The following is a 15,316-nucleotide window of genomic DNA, read 5'->3' on the forward strand; positions in this document are numbered from 1 at the left end:
ATTAATTTTCCCCAAATAAACCTCACAATTAATAATTTAACCCTCTTGGAGACTATTTCCTCAACCCTGTGATACATGAACAAGGACCTAAAAGTTGGGGTTCACAAGCACTTCAAAATTCTGTACCACTGGGGCTAAGTTAGGAGGATATCATGACTTAGTTCCAGGCCAGCCTGGGCTACAGTGAGAAGCCCTGCCTCAGGGGAAGTGAAAATAAAATGAACACCACCATTTTAAAAACAAAATATTCTCTCTGAATACATTAGCAAGTATTGGCTTTAGTGAAAAATATATTTTCCTTTCCATCATAAAGGATATAGAAAAGGGAAGAAACTAAAAATTGTCTTTCTTACCCAAGACTCCCCAGAAACCAACAACAACAACAACAAAGATTACTAAGAATCTACAGCAGACAGCTTCAGGTTTGCTGAGATGAGCTTCCAGACCAGGCCCAGTTATGGAGGAAGGGACATTTACAGAAGCTTACAGATCCAGGGCAAGTTCCATAATGGCAGAAGAAGCTGGCCTGCATTCACAAGTCCAAGCAGAGAGAGAGAGAAAAGCCACAAGCCAAAAAACCAAAAGCCACACAGCAAGCTTCAGGAACTCCAGGTGTAACTAGTCACTCTACATATCTTCCCGTTGGAATTACAAACCCACCAACCTGAAGATACACCCAGTGACAACTTCTCCAGCCAGGTGGCTGCAGATCCAAACTACAGACTAATAAAACCTTGAATATATTGGGATATATATCTATTCAAACTACCATAAAACCCATCTGTTCTGTCTACCCCAAATAAGATAACAGAATAGGGCTGGAGAGATGGCTTAACAGTTAAGGCACTTGCCTTCAAAGCCTAAGGACTGATGTTTCACTCTACAGGTCCCACGTAAGCCAGACATACAACGTGATGCAAGCATGCAAGGTCACACATGTGCACAAGGGGGTACATGCATCTGGAGTTCAACTGCAGTGGCTGGAGGCCCTGGCACACCAGTTTTCTCTCTCCCTCAAAAAAATAAAAAAGGCCAATCTGTTTGGCTTGCCTCAAAAAACTTAGGGAAAAAAAAGGATAACAAAATACACTTAAAGGAACCAGTCTAGGACCCCTCCACCCCCCCCAAAAAAAATCAGAGGCTGGGGAGATGGCTCAGTGGTTAAAGGCACTTGCATGTAAAATCTACCAGCCTTGATTCTATTCCCCAGCCACCCACGTAAAGCTGGACAGATGTCTGCAGTGGTAAGCGCCCTTGGCATGCGTGCAAGCATGCACACACCTACATAGCTTTTTTAATTCCTTCTGGTTCTATATCAATCTGTTTGCTGCTACTATTAAATCCAAAACTATAAATGCCACAACCTAGGAATCTAGAGAAGCAGGCAAAGCAAAATAAGCAGGAAATCACACATCTGCATAAACAAACTAAACGCCAGGCTATGTGACTGCTTATAGCCAATCAAGCAAGAAGCCATACAATTGAACTGATTCCGAATGCAGCTCGGAGTTGTCGGCCCAAATACACTTTCCAGGTCAGTGATTTATTAAAGGTAAGAAATCCACCAGAACACAAAAACTCCTTTAGGGGAAGAATGCTGAAAAGGAGACCTATGCTATCCTACTGTGCACCATGCCTGGCCATCTGTTACTGTCCTCTGAATTCTCTGAGCACAGAATTATGCTAGTACGTGCAGATATGGCCACTAAGCTGGGAAACTGGAAAACTGTGATCGGCAGTACAGCCCACACAGAGCCAGGGCAGTCCAGTCACGGGACTCACAACCTGGCCATTATCATAACCCTCACTGCACTCATGCAGAAATTAAAACCCTTTCCAAGAAAGAAGCCTAGGTGAATACCAAAGAACCAAGTTACGTCTCAGCTCACTTAACCAAGAAAGTGGACATCGTTGACATATTCTTCCAGCTCTCAGAATAAGATCTGGATTGAGAAACAAAGTGGGTAGGCTTTACGGTGAAGAGGGTCTCTGCACAAATACTTCAAAAGTCCTCCCCCTCCTCCTGGAAAGTTAAATTGCAGCAGCTCACTGCAGAGAAGTTTCTCGTTTCTCACTCCCATCCAATCTGTATTTGTTTGTTGGGTTTTTTGAGGTAGGGGTTCACTCGTCAAGGCTGACCTGGATTCAGTCTGTGGTCTCAGGTGATCTTCTTACCTCTGCCTCCCGAGTGCTGGGATTAAATGCATGTGCCACCACACTCAGCTCCTCTAAATATTTTTTAATGTAATTATACAAGCATAAGCATGTACACATGTAGAGTAAAAAAACCAAATGCTACAAAGCATCTGGAAATCAGACCAGACTTAAAAAGCTCATTTTTAAACTGGAAAAAAAACCCTGCTACCTATCAATAGAAAGAAACCCAATAAACAAATAATTATAGCTGCTTTTTCATTTATTAAACAGGCAAAAAAAATAAAAGTTGGTAAAACACTTTCATACACTGATGGTGGAAAAACAATGAGAACCGTATTTCTTAGTGTGCCAGCCAGTCTCCAGCTGTCAACGTGACAGGCTCTGTAGTCACTGTGGAAGCAAATCTGTGATTATGTCTGTGAGGGGTTTTGTGCACTATCATCCCGTAGGCCCCGTGTTGCTAGGCTGCATTGAGAAGAAAGGGAGCTGAGCATGTGGCGTCCATCGCTCTGCTCTTCTTCCTTCCTGCTGAGCTGATGCCCTTCCCTACTGCTGCCAGGCTTCCCCTTCATGAAGGACTTTTCCTTGAAACTGTAAGTGGAGACTCAGCACCTTCATTCCTTAACCTACTACTGGTTAGGCACTTTGTCCCAGCAAAAAAAGAAAACAAACTTATAGAGAAAATTGACACTGAAAAGTGGGGTCATCGTAGCAATAAACATGACCATATGACTTTTACTTTTATGGAATTGGTTTGAAGGAGGAATGCCGAACTGGAACTTGGACTAGATGCCTTACAATGCTGTAAGCACAGCTTGAAGGGTCATTCTGGTGGGACTGTGGAACACAGAAGGTCAAGAGAAATGTAGTCTGTGGAGGCTCAGCTGACGAGGCTTCAGAGAATACTTTATTGGAAATTCCGCTAGTATTATGCCAATGTCCTGAGAATGTGAACAAACCTGAAGACAAAGTGGCTGGATGTATTTCATGGAACAAATTTTATAGCAGAAAAGCACTTAGTCTATAGGACAGGGACAGTTTCTCTTTACTAACAATTCAGATCTACAATGAACGAGGAAAGTATAGAACAAAAAGAAATGAAAAATGTAAAGTCTGGCACAGAAAGAAAAATGTACAAACTTAAATTCCCAGCTCCAGAGACTGTAGCCCCTATGGCTATAATTATCAAAGAGATTACCAACATTATATATAAGCCAACAGTTATGCATTGGAACACTATGACAGATGTCCAGAGAGCAAGATCCCACCCATTCAACACTTAAAACAGGATGCATATGAAATCTTGAGAAAAGAAAAGGCCTAAACTAAGAATGCTGAAGAGGTCTCTGCTCCCCAAAGTCAGCATACAGACAGAGGCTGCTACAAGTATTGTCCATAGGTGACAGGCTTCATCCCCAATCTCACAGCAAAATTTGGCAATATCACCCACTTGGTACTGGTTTTAGAAGAATGAAAATTACAAGACTGAGGTGGTCATAAAGTATGGTACCATGGTTCCACAGACTGACTATGTCTACGCAATGTGATGAAAGGTTGAAATCTCTGCAAGGAGACCCTGTAAGGCTACGGCATAAAGATGTGAAAGTGAAAACTAAATAGCAGGATGTCAGATGTGCAAGGACCATGGGATATCTGTCAAAATAAGTGAAGGAAGGAAAACTGTGAGTTTGGAATACTACCCATAGGTATCACTGGCACAGCTAGAGGAGTAGAGCTACTTAAGCCTTTTGAAGAGTCCAGATGGTTTCATTACAAGTCCCAGATACCAGGCATGGAGCTGCAGAATTTGGTGTTTGCCCTGTTGGGTTTTGGTCTTGCTTGGGACTAATCATGTCCTTTCTATACCCTCATTATTCCTTTTTGAATTTTGGGACTGTTTACTTCAAACCAATACCTGTTGGAAGTAAATAAAACTCATTTCTCCAATCCTGTAATTCATTTGGAAGCACAAAAAAACTTTTAGAGCCAAAGCAATTCTGAGCAACAAAATTTTAAAGATTATAGAGCCATAGTCACAAAAACATCATGATACTGGCACAAAAACAGACACATAGATGAATGGAACAGAATAGAGGACCCAGATATAAACCCAGGCAGCTACAGCCATCTGATTTTTTTTTTATTTTTTACTTATTTTTATTTGTTTATTTGAGAGTGACAGACAGAGAAAGAGGCAGATATGCATAGAGAGACAATGGGCGCACCAGGGCCTCCAGCCACTGCAAACAAACTCCAGACGCGTGCGCCCCCTTGTGCATCTGGCTAAAGTGGGTCCTGGGGAATCGAGCCTCAAACCGGGGTCCTTAGGCTTCACAGGCAAGCGCTTAACCGCTAAGCCATCTCTCCAGCCCAGCCATCTGATTTTTGACAAAAATGCCAAAAAATATTCACTGGAGAAAAGACAGCCTCTTTAATAAATGGTGCTAGAAAAACTGGCTATCTAAATACACAAGAATCAGATGGCGGCAACCAATGGGATGTCCCAAAAGGCACCATAGTGCTGAGAAATGACAGAGGAGTGCTCTCCATTGAAACATCTCTATCACACCTTCCAAGGCTCAGGGTTCATTGTGGAAGTGGTGACAGAAAGAATGTAAGAGCCAAAGGAAGGGTAGGACTCCTTACAGTATGTTCCTCCAGATACAAAATGGCCTGGGTATCCATGACCTCAAAGTGCCTGACACTACCTACACAAGACATCATAATAGGAGGAAAACTTCATGACATCAAAATAAAAGAGAGACTGATTGAAAGGGGAAGAGGATAAGATGGCAAATGGAATTTCAAACGGGAAAGTGAGGGGTATTGTTTATAATTATGGAAGCTGTCAATAAAAAATGTATTTTTTAAAAAAGCTTTTATACAGCAAAGGATATTGTGAATTGGCAAAAGTAACTTGAATGGGAGAAAAATTTTGACAGCTATACATCTGACAGAGGATTAATATGTAGGTTATACAAAGAACTCAAATAAAACTAAGAAATGAAACAACCCAATCAAAAAAAAAATGGGCTGAGCTGAAGTGATGGTTCAGCAGTTAAGATGCTTGCCTGCAAAGTCTAACAACCCAAATTCAATTCCCTAGCACCCATGTAATACATCTGAAGTTTGTTTGTAGCAGCTGGAGGCCCTACTGCATCCTTTTTCTCTGCCTCTATTCTCTCTAGCTCTTTCTACTCTCTCTCAAATAAATAAAATAAACAAAGGTTTAAAACAGTAACAAAAGAAGGGGGTGTGCTAAAGAGATGACTTAGTGGTTAAGCGTTTGCCTATGGAGCCTAAGGACTCCAGTTTGAGGCTCAACTCCACAGGACCCACGTTAGACAGATGCACAAGAGGTGCATGTGTCTGGAGTTCGTTTGCAGTGTCTGGAGGCCCTGGCATGTGCCCATTCTCTTTCTCTCTCTCTGCCTCTTTCTGTCTGTCTGTTGCTCTCAAATAAATAAATTTAAAAAATAAAAAAAAGAAGTGGGGGGACTAGAGAGATGGCTTAGCAGTTAAGGCACTTGCCTATGAAGCCCAAGGGCCTACATTCCATTCCCTAGTACCTATGTAAGCCAGATGCACACAGTTGGCAAATGCATCTGGAGTTTGTTTGCAGTGGCTAGAGGCCCTGGTGTGCCCCCTTCCCTCTCTAATAAATAAATAATTTTTTATAAAAGCCTACTAGACCAGGTTCAATTCCACAACCACCCAAATAAAGCTGGATACAGAAAGTGGAACATGTGTCTGGCACCCATTCACAACAGGGGAAAAAAAAAAAAAAAAGAGTAGAAAAAAAAGGGAAGGGGAGAATAGGGGCTGGAGAGATGGCTCAGTTGTCCTTCAACACTTGCCTGCAAAGCCTAACAAACAGAGTTCGTTTCACCAGTACCCACATAACACCAGATTCACAAAGTGACACATGCATCTGGAATTTGTTTGCAATGGAAGGTGGCACAGGCTAAGGAGGCCCAAGGTCAGAGGACCACTGTGAGTTTGAGGCCAGCCTGAGACTACACAGTGAATTCAAGGTCAACGTAGGATAGACTTAAGACCCTACCTCGAAATATCATATCGGATCAAATGGCCTTGATATTCATGGCTTCACAGTGTCTGACTCTACCTACAGAAGAGCTTTATAATAAGAAGAAACAGCCAGGTGTGGTGGTGCACACCTTTAATCGCAGCACTTGGGAGGCAGAGGAACGAGGATCACCGTGAGTTCGAGGCCACTCTGAGATTACATAGTGAATTCCAGTTCAGCCTGAGCTAGAGTGAAACCTTACCTCGAAAAATAAAAAAAGAAAGAAAAAAAAAAAACGATGACAGCAAAACAGAAGAGAGATTAACTGGAAAGAAGAGATTCAATGGAATCAGTGAGTTTGGGAGGGGGAAAATGAGGGTGGTGGGTGGGAATTATCATGGTTCATTGTCTAAACTTATAGAAAAACTATCAATAATTCAGAGCACTGGAATTTTGTCTGATTTTGTTTTTGGTCTCCTGCCCCCACCCCTTCCCTCTTCTTTTGTAAAGGCAACTAACTAGTCCAGGAAGGATCCTTCAGTTTTCCTTTATGAAACATCATGGCTCCTATTCATATTTTTTTCTTTTTCTTCCAATTGGTATATACAATTTTTAGAGCTCTTTTGCATTTGGAAGTTTGAGAGGTCCTAGATTTTGAAATAGTGTCTTTATTTCACTGTTATTTTTTTAAACTAAAGTTATATAAAGCTTGTGGATTAAACAGAGTAAATTTCTAAATTTAATTTCTTAAATTGTCAATAAAAAAATTTTAAGGTGCCAGGTATGGTGGCGCACACTTTTAATCCCAGCACTTGGGAGGCAGAGGTAGGAGGATCACCATGAGTTCGAGGTCACCCTGAGTAGTGAATTAGTGAATTCTAGGTCAGCCTGGGATAGAGTGAGACCCTACCTCAAAAAACCAAAAAAAAAAAAAAAAAAAAAATTTTTTTTTAATGGAGCTGGGGAGATGGTTCAGTGCTGAAGGTGTTTGCCTGCAAAGCTGAACTGAGGTTCGATTATTCAGCACCCACATAAAGCTAGATGCACAGTGGCACATGTATCTGGAGTACGTTCACAGCAGCTGGAAGCCCTGAGATGCCCATTCTTATTCATTCATATTTTCTCTCTCTCTCCTTGCAAATAAATAAAAAATTTTTTTAAAGATTTTTTAAGCCAGGCATTGTGGTACACACCTTTAATCCCAGCACTTGGGAGGCAGAGGTAGGAGGATCACCGTGAGTTCAAGGCCACCCTGAGAATACAGAGTGAATTCTTGGTCAGCCTGGGCTAGAGCAAGACCCTCCTTCAAGAAGCCAAAAAAAAAGAAAAGAAATGAAAAATTTTTAAAGGGACTGGAGAGATGGCTGAGCATTAAGGTGCTTGTCTGCAAAGCCTAAGGATTCTTGTCTGAGGGCTGGAGATATGGCTTAGTGATTAAAGCACTTGCCTGCAAAGCCAAAGGACTCAGGTTCAATTCCCCAGGACTCACATAAGCCAGGTGCACATATCTGGAATTCATTCCCAGCAGCTGAAAGCCCTTCACACACCCATTCTCTCCCTGTCTGTCCGTCTGTCCGTCCATCCGTACACCTGTCCCTCCCTCCCTCCCTCTCTCTCTCTGCCTCTTTCAAAAATAAAAAGTAATTTGTTAAAAAAACAAGTTAAAAAAAAGTAAGGTTTTAAAAGGAGAGAAAGATTTAGGGAAACAGTCTGGGCAGAAGTGCCTGCTGGGGTAGAGAAAGCTTTATGCTAAAACCAGAGGCTGTTGCTGGCAAATCCCAGTGTCATGATTGTGTCAACCATAATCTACCCGCCCCCCACCGTGAGCTGCTGGTCAGCGAGGACCATGCGACCCTCCAAACAATACAAAGGACTTGGTTACCCATGACTCTATTTCTGAAGACACCACAGGCTGGGGTGGCAGGACAATGAGAAATAAAACTGAGCTGAAACCAACTCCCTACTGGAAGTTGTAGCAGCTGGCAAGTAAGCTGACAGGGTACCAAGTCACCAGCAGTGTGAACAAGCAGTGGATACAATCCACCAGCCAGGTAAGATGTACCCATGCGTGCAACAGTGGCACATTAGTTATGCGGATAATCGACTGCTCTCTGCCTGGATGGGAGGCCCACGCAGTTAATGTCTGATACTGAAAACCAAGTCAAATGCCAGGGGCCTGGAAGGTCAAGATCCTAGAGCAAGGCTTCTACTCTTCTTTGGCTGCATGGAGAAGTTGTGCCCATCAAAAGTCTTCTAAACGTATTTGTTTTTTATCCCCTTTGGTCAATGCTGCTCATGCTCTTGGTTAAAGAACTGGCTTTTCACAGACAAAGGAGGATAACTAAAGACCCAACACCCATCAGAAGGAGAAGAGAAAGCCGAGGGCCTACCACAAGACAAGTCACCTGCATCACATCTGCCAACCACAGGGGAAGTGGTGGATTAAATATGAGAGCTGCTTTCAAGACTAGCCAGGGAGACCATGGTAGGCAGTGAGGAGACTTCAAACTCATCAAAGCAGGAAATAAGAGGTTGCAGAGAGCTCAACACTAACAGAGACTTCTAACATGCCTTCCACATCTCAGGGAACATTGCAGAAGAGACAATGGAAAGAGTGGAAGAGTCACAGAGTGAGAAGTGTACTGTGAGGCATTCCTTCCTAGAGGAACTGACTGGTGTATTCAGGACCCCACAGTGATTATGGATTCCCATACTCAGGGAGACTTTAGTGGAGTGGGGGTGGTGGAGAAAGGACACAAGATGATAGCATGATAGGAATATGATCATTTTGCAATATGTTCATATTTTAAAGCTCCTAATAATAAGAATAATAAAATTAGGACAATGTAAAAATTTCAAATCTACCATCTCAAAAGAAGCGAACGATAAACATAGCATGTCTTATAACTATTATCTCACAGATATCCTTTGTGGAAGCCAAAAAGGAGGCAATTTCCAGTAGTTTTATTATTATTATGGAGCTAGTTTCTTTGCATGTAATTCTTCCTTCCTTTTATTATACTAAACAGTACTAGAGAGAGTATGTTCTTACAGTGCAAAATAACTCAGCTTGCAGGTCTGCATGCTAATTACAGTAGTATGTTTTTCTATTCAAAATTGTCCATATGCTGTAGTAATTCATTACTGTTCTAACTAAAGATAGTAGAAATATAAAAAAGCAAGATCAGGTGGGTGTACTGGCGTACACCTTTAATCTCAGCACTTGGGAGGCAGAGGTAGAAGGATCACCATGAGTTTGAAGCCACCCTGAGACTACATAGTGAATTCCAGGTCAGCCTGAGCTAGAGTGAGACCCCAACCCGAAAAATTAAAAAAAAAAAAAAAAAAAAAAAACCAACCTAATACTGTCTTCCTTACTAAAAAAAAAAAAATTGCAAGCATATTGGGAGTAAGAGGGGGGCACTGAGAAAATGAGCACACTGGGTCTCTTGCCACTACAATCAAAATCCAGACACATGTGCCACTTTGTGGCTTTCTGTGGGAACTGAACCAGGACCGGCAGGCTTTGCACAAGCAAGCACCTGTAACCACTGAGCAATCTCCCCAGCCCCCTCATACTGTTCTCTTTAAAATTTAACAACGTCAATTCCAGTTACTCTTTGGAAAAGTCTACAGAAGAGTGAGAGCGCGCTGCCAGCAACCATGTACGACTTAGCATCACAGTAGGGAAGTGTGTCGGGCGCAGGCCATGGGCCCACCTTACCTTCTTCTGAAGAACGTTGACCTTGCGCTCCTTCACATCCAGCATGTCCTTGAGGTCGTGAATCTCGCCGGCCTGCGTCCCCTTCTCCTCAGCCATATCCTGAATTTGTTTTGTCTTTTTATTCAGCATGGTTTCTTTTTCTTCCAAACGCAGCCGGAGGGCATCCACCTAAGAATGTAAGTTTATAAAAGTGACTAACTGAAGAGAAAATAATGTAATTCCTTTTGAAAAGAGGAGCTAGAGTTTACTAAAGGGTTGAGTTGCCCCTATTTTAAAAATAACAAATTGGGGGCTAGAGAGATAGCTCAGCAGTTAAGGCACTTCCTGTGAAGCCTAAGGACCCAGGTTCAATTCACCAGGACTGCCATATGCACAAAGTAGTGCATGTGTCTGGAATTTGCAGTGGCTACAGGCCCTGGTGCGCCCATCCTCGTTCTCTGCCACTCTCTCAAATAAATAAAAATTTTACAAAAGTAAAATTAATAAATCGCCTCACTTTTGCTATTAAATAAAAGGGAAATTAAATAAACCTAAGATTCTCTTACAGTTCTGAAGTCTAGAAGTCTAAAGTCAAAAGATCAACAGGGACAAGCTCTTCTTACCTCATGGTGGCTCTTTGCCCTTGGGTCTATTAGCAAAGAGCCTACCTAAACATGACCACATTCTGAGACTTGGGCAGGCATGAATTTATGGATGATACTATGAAACCCACAACTACTACTGCTACACAAAACCTTAAAACACTAAAGTGCAGCAAAGTTCTTTCAAAATTAATAGAAAAAGTGCAGTAGCTCTTCGGGCTACTGAGGTTCACAGTGCAGAGTCATTTCTCAGGCTCCTCACTTCTGACACGTGTTCTTGCAAGTTGCGAGACAAGAAACTCAGAGCCGCTGGCTTGAGGGGTTGCCTCACCCTCAAAAGTAGTAAGTCTCATGGGCCTGAGGTTTTATTTAACAGCAAGGGGGGATGTGAAACGAAGGGGACAAAGTTCAGGAACACCAGGAAAGACTGGCAGGACTGGAAGCAACGGAGAAGAAAGCAGAATATGGAGAGGAAGGAGATTTTAAGGGCTTTTGGGAAGGGGAAGGAGAACTGCCCTACAAGGGAAGGGGGGGGTGAGCAGCCGTGACTACAGCTTACATGAATGGGGAAATGGAAGGAGGTGACATTCCTTTTCTGGGTCTGGATTTTGTGGCCTTTTATTAGGGTTATCTACAAGATAGGGGTATAGGGATAAGCAAGAAAAAGGGTGGTGGGCAGATGAATCAAACCTAAGGATATGTGAATAACCTATATAGAAACCTACTACTTGGTAAACCAATTAATATGAATTTGGGGGCCAGAGAGATGGTTCAGTGGTTAAGGTGCTTGCCTAAAAGCTTAGTAACCTGGGTTTGATCCCCTAGTACCTGCACTAAGCCAAATGTACAAAGTGTTGCATACATCTGGAGTTCATTTGCAGTAGCTAGAGGCCCTGGCACACTCATTCTAGCTTCCTCTATTTAAAATATATATATAAATACTTATATATAAAATATAAAAATATTTTTAAAAAATACTTATATATAAAATATAAAAATATTTTATATATAAGTATTTTTTAAAAAGATATGAACTTTGTCAGGCACTGTACAGCTGCCTACTACAAGGGGTGTTTGGTTCCTCAGTGGTACAGCATCTGGTAAGCTGCCCATCTCACAGTAAATAACCTTCCAGCCATGATCACACAAGCAACCCTAATTCCTAATTTAACTCAATGGTGGAGGGGGAGCATGAAAGTAAAATGAGGGCTAATAGAGAAGAAGGTTATTAATGGGAGGACAGGGGAAGGAGATGAGAGAGAGGAATTGGAGAAAAGATAAATACATACAAATACATGTATGAAAATGTCAAAAAGTGAAAAATACTTATTATATACACACATGCCAACAAAGGAATAAGTATTCTGTTTGTACACACAGCCAACTAGGGAAATGGTTTAGTAACTGGGACACTGAAAGACTATTGTAGAAATTGTCCAAAGGGCCTGCTTACTGCTCTAGGTATCAACAGAATTTGGCACTATCCACATGGTGCTGATTTTGTAGCCATGAAGTACGGCAAGAGTTATGAGGCATGGAGTCATGAGACATGGAGGTTTCTATCAAGGTTTCAGAGAAAACTCTGTGAGACTAAGTAGTATGTAGCGGCAGGATTCCCTGCAGGAAGCCATGATAGGATGACACATAAAACTGAGAAGAAGCCGGGCATGGTGGTGCACGCCTTTAATCCCAGCACTTGGGAGGCAGAGGTAGGAGGATCGCCATGAATTCGAGGCCACCCTGAGACTCCATAGTGAATTCCAGGTCAGCCTAGGCTAGAGTGAAACCCTACCTCAGAGGGAAAAAAAAAAAAAACTTTGAGAAGGTTGGGAAGGCCAGAAATGTGAAACATCTGCTGAGTGAAGTTTCAGACACCTAGTGGAGCCATATTAAGAAAGAGGGTGTGGTGGTTTGATTCAGGTGTCCCCATAAACTTAGGTGTTTTGAATGCTAGGTTCCCAGCTGATGGAGATTTGGGAATTAATGCCTCCTGGAGGGAGTGTATTGTTGGGGGCAGGCTTACAGGTGTTATAGCCAGTTTCCCCTTGCCAGTGCTTGGCACACTCTCCTGTTGCTATGATCCACCTTATGTTGGCCAGGGGGTGATGTCCATCCTCTGCTCATGTCATAGTTTTCCCAGCCATCGTGGAGCTTCCCCTCAAGCCTGTAAGCCAAAATAAACCTCTTTTTCCCAGAAGCTGCTCTTGGATGGGTGCTTTCTACCAGCAATGCGCACTGAACTGCAACAGAGGGTGTGTGTGCTGAGAACAGCAAGGCTAGAGCAGTGTGGCTGGTGAACTGGACTGCAACAGAGGGTGTGTGTGCTGAGAACAGCAAGGCTATGGCAGTGTGGCTGGTGACGCCCAATGGAGCTCAGGTCACAGCACCACATGCCTCAAATGGTCAACATGAGGCAATGAGATTCAATGTTGGCATTTCAGGGTTTCATCTTGTTTTGATCCCATCCCTCCTTTCTTTCTTTCTTTCTTTTTGTTGAGGGGGAGAGGGGTTGTTTTCCAAGGTAGGGTCTCTGGCTCAGGTTGACCTGGAATTCACTCTGTAGTCTCAGGATGGCCTTAAACTCAACGGCGATCCTCCTACCTCTGCCTGCCAAGTGCTGGGATTAAAGGTGTGTGCCACCACACCTGGCTGCCATCCCTCCTTTCTATGCCCCATTCTTCCCTTTTGGAATGGGAATATTTATTTTATGCCATTTGTGTTGGAAGTATAGTGCTGGTATTAAATGTGTACGCCGCCACACCCGGCAGAAATATCTAACTTCCATTTTGATATTACTGGGGTTCTTAGCTGACATAACAAATAAGAGATTGTGTTGCGCTGCGGAAAGGACTCTGAGCAATGTTAGAACCATTAAAATAGGGATTCTTGAAATTTGAATGAATGCATTTCATATTATGAGATGTCTATGAACCCCTGAGGGCTAGAATGTGATGGTTTCAATCTGAAATGTCCCCCAAAGGATCTGAACACTTAGTGCCCACCTGCTGGTGTTATTGGGTGGGGGGACAACTATGGAACCTTTAGGAGGCAAGGCCTGACTGACGGAAGTAGGTTACTATGGGTGGGCCTTTGAAGGGTCCCTGTACTCTCTTGAGTCTAGTGTGAGCCATTTCCCACCACCTTAAACAGAATGTTCCATCATGCCTTATCCACTCTGATGGACTTAAACCATACACCTTCCCTCGTTTAAGTGGTTTCTGTCAGCTATTGTGGTCACAGCAATGCAAAAGCAACTAATTATAGGTGCAAATAAAACAGAGATCAAATAAAATGCTGTAAGAGACGAAATTTTTTTTTAATTTTTTTTATTTGTTTGAAAGAGGCAGAGAGACAGGAAAAGAGAGAGAGAGAGAATATAAATATGGGTACACCAGGGCCTCCAGCCACTGCAAACGAACTCCAAATACTTGTGTCACTTTGTGCATCTGGCTTACCTGGATCCTGGTCCTTTGGCTTTTCAGGCAAGTGCCTTAACTTGTTTTAAATATTTTGTTTGCAAAAAGAGAGAAATTAATGTGCCAAGGTCGTCTGCACTGCAAATGAACTCCAAACATACGTGCCACTTTGTGCAGCTAGCTTTACATGGGTCCTGAAGAATTCAACGGGGGCCATCAGGCTTTGCAAGCAAGCCATCTCTCTTGCCTGCCTCAGGTAATTTTAAATATATTTACTTATTTATCTATTTATTTGTAAGCAGAGAGAGCTAGAGAGAAGAGAGACAGAAAAATGGGTATGTCAGGGTCTCTAGCCACTGCACAAAAAACTCCAGGTGCATGAGCCACTTTATGCATCTGGTTTTATGTGGGCACTGGGGGATCACACAGGGCTGTTAGGCTTTGCAGGCAAGCTACACCATCTCTCCAGGTCCCACCTCAGTATTTTTTATTAAGGTTAAGCTCCTTTCTTAGGTCTCCAGAAGCGTGCTGGAGGAGGTGTCATGGGGGGATCCTGAGGTCCAGCCCTAAGGTATGTCTGGAGACAGATCTTGATTGCAGTTTGAGCGCAGGTGGTTCAGTTTGTGGCTGTTGGTGACTTCTCTCTGCAGGAAGCCAGCTTCTTCTGCCATTGATGGAACGTCCCTGGATCTGTGAGCCTGAAATAAATCTCTTCCTCCCACAAATGGTATCTGAATGGATGTTCATCCCAGCAAGTTAGAACTGACAAGAGTTAGCATCTGCCACTCACCTGTAGCAGTAAGAGATCTGGAATACCTGCACACATATGCATACTGCACAAACACACACCAAACTTAAAAATAAACAAAATTTAATAAAGCAGTTCCACAAATATTGTACACTGCAGACCACCACAAGGTTGCACTCCTGTAGTCTCAACAGAAAAAGGAGGGACTACCAAATAGGTGTTTTTCTGAACCATTTTTTTCCTTAATGAATTTTCTTCTGTTTGTTGAGTCAGGTTCTCACTCTAGCCCAGGATAACCTAAAACTCAATCTGTAGCCCAAGCTGGCCTTGAACTCATGGACACCCTACTACCTCAGCTTCCCTAAATGATAAAATTATAGGTATAAACACCATACCTGGCTCAAAGAATTAAAAAAAAAAAAATTAAGTTCATGAACCCTGTTGTGGTTTGATTCAGGTGTCCCCCATAAACTTAGGTGTTCTGAATGCTAGGTTCCCAGCTGATGGAGATGTGGGTGGGAATTAATGCCTCCTGAAGGGAGTGCATTGTTGGGGGCAGGCTTATGGATGTTATAGCCAGTTTCCCCTTGCCAGTGCTTGGCACACACTCCTGTTGCTTTTGCCCACCTTATGTTGGCCAGGGGGTGATATCCACCCTCATGC

At 42.8% G+C, this 15,316-nt stretch overlaps 1 protein-coding gene across 6 annotated transcripts in view; it reads right to left on the bottom strand.

Annotated features, from left to right (window-relative positions):
• Erc1 (ELKS/RAB6-interacting/CAST family member 1) overlaps window positions 1–15,316 on the bottom strand; it is a 346,919-nt gene that overhangs the window by 248,009 nt on the left and 83,594 nt on the right. For all 6 annotated transcript variants that reach the window (XM_045137240.1, XM_045137238.1, XM_045137236.1 and 3 more), the window contains one exon: window positions 9,909–10,076. In XM_045137240.1, coding sequence (XP_044993175.1) covers window positions 9,909–10,076 — 168 coding nt within the window. The remainder of the gene's footprint in view (window positions 1–9,908; window positions 10,077–15,316) is intronic.

The sequence above is a fragment of the Jaculus jaculus genome, chromosome 18, assembly GCF_020740685.1.
Source record: "Jaculus jaculus isolate mJacJac1 chromosome 18, mJacJac1.mat.Y.cur, whole genome shotgun sequence".
NCBI classification, from domain to species: Eukaryota; Metazoa; Chordata; class Mammalia; order Rodentia; family Dipodidae; genus Jaculus; species Jaculus jaculus.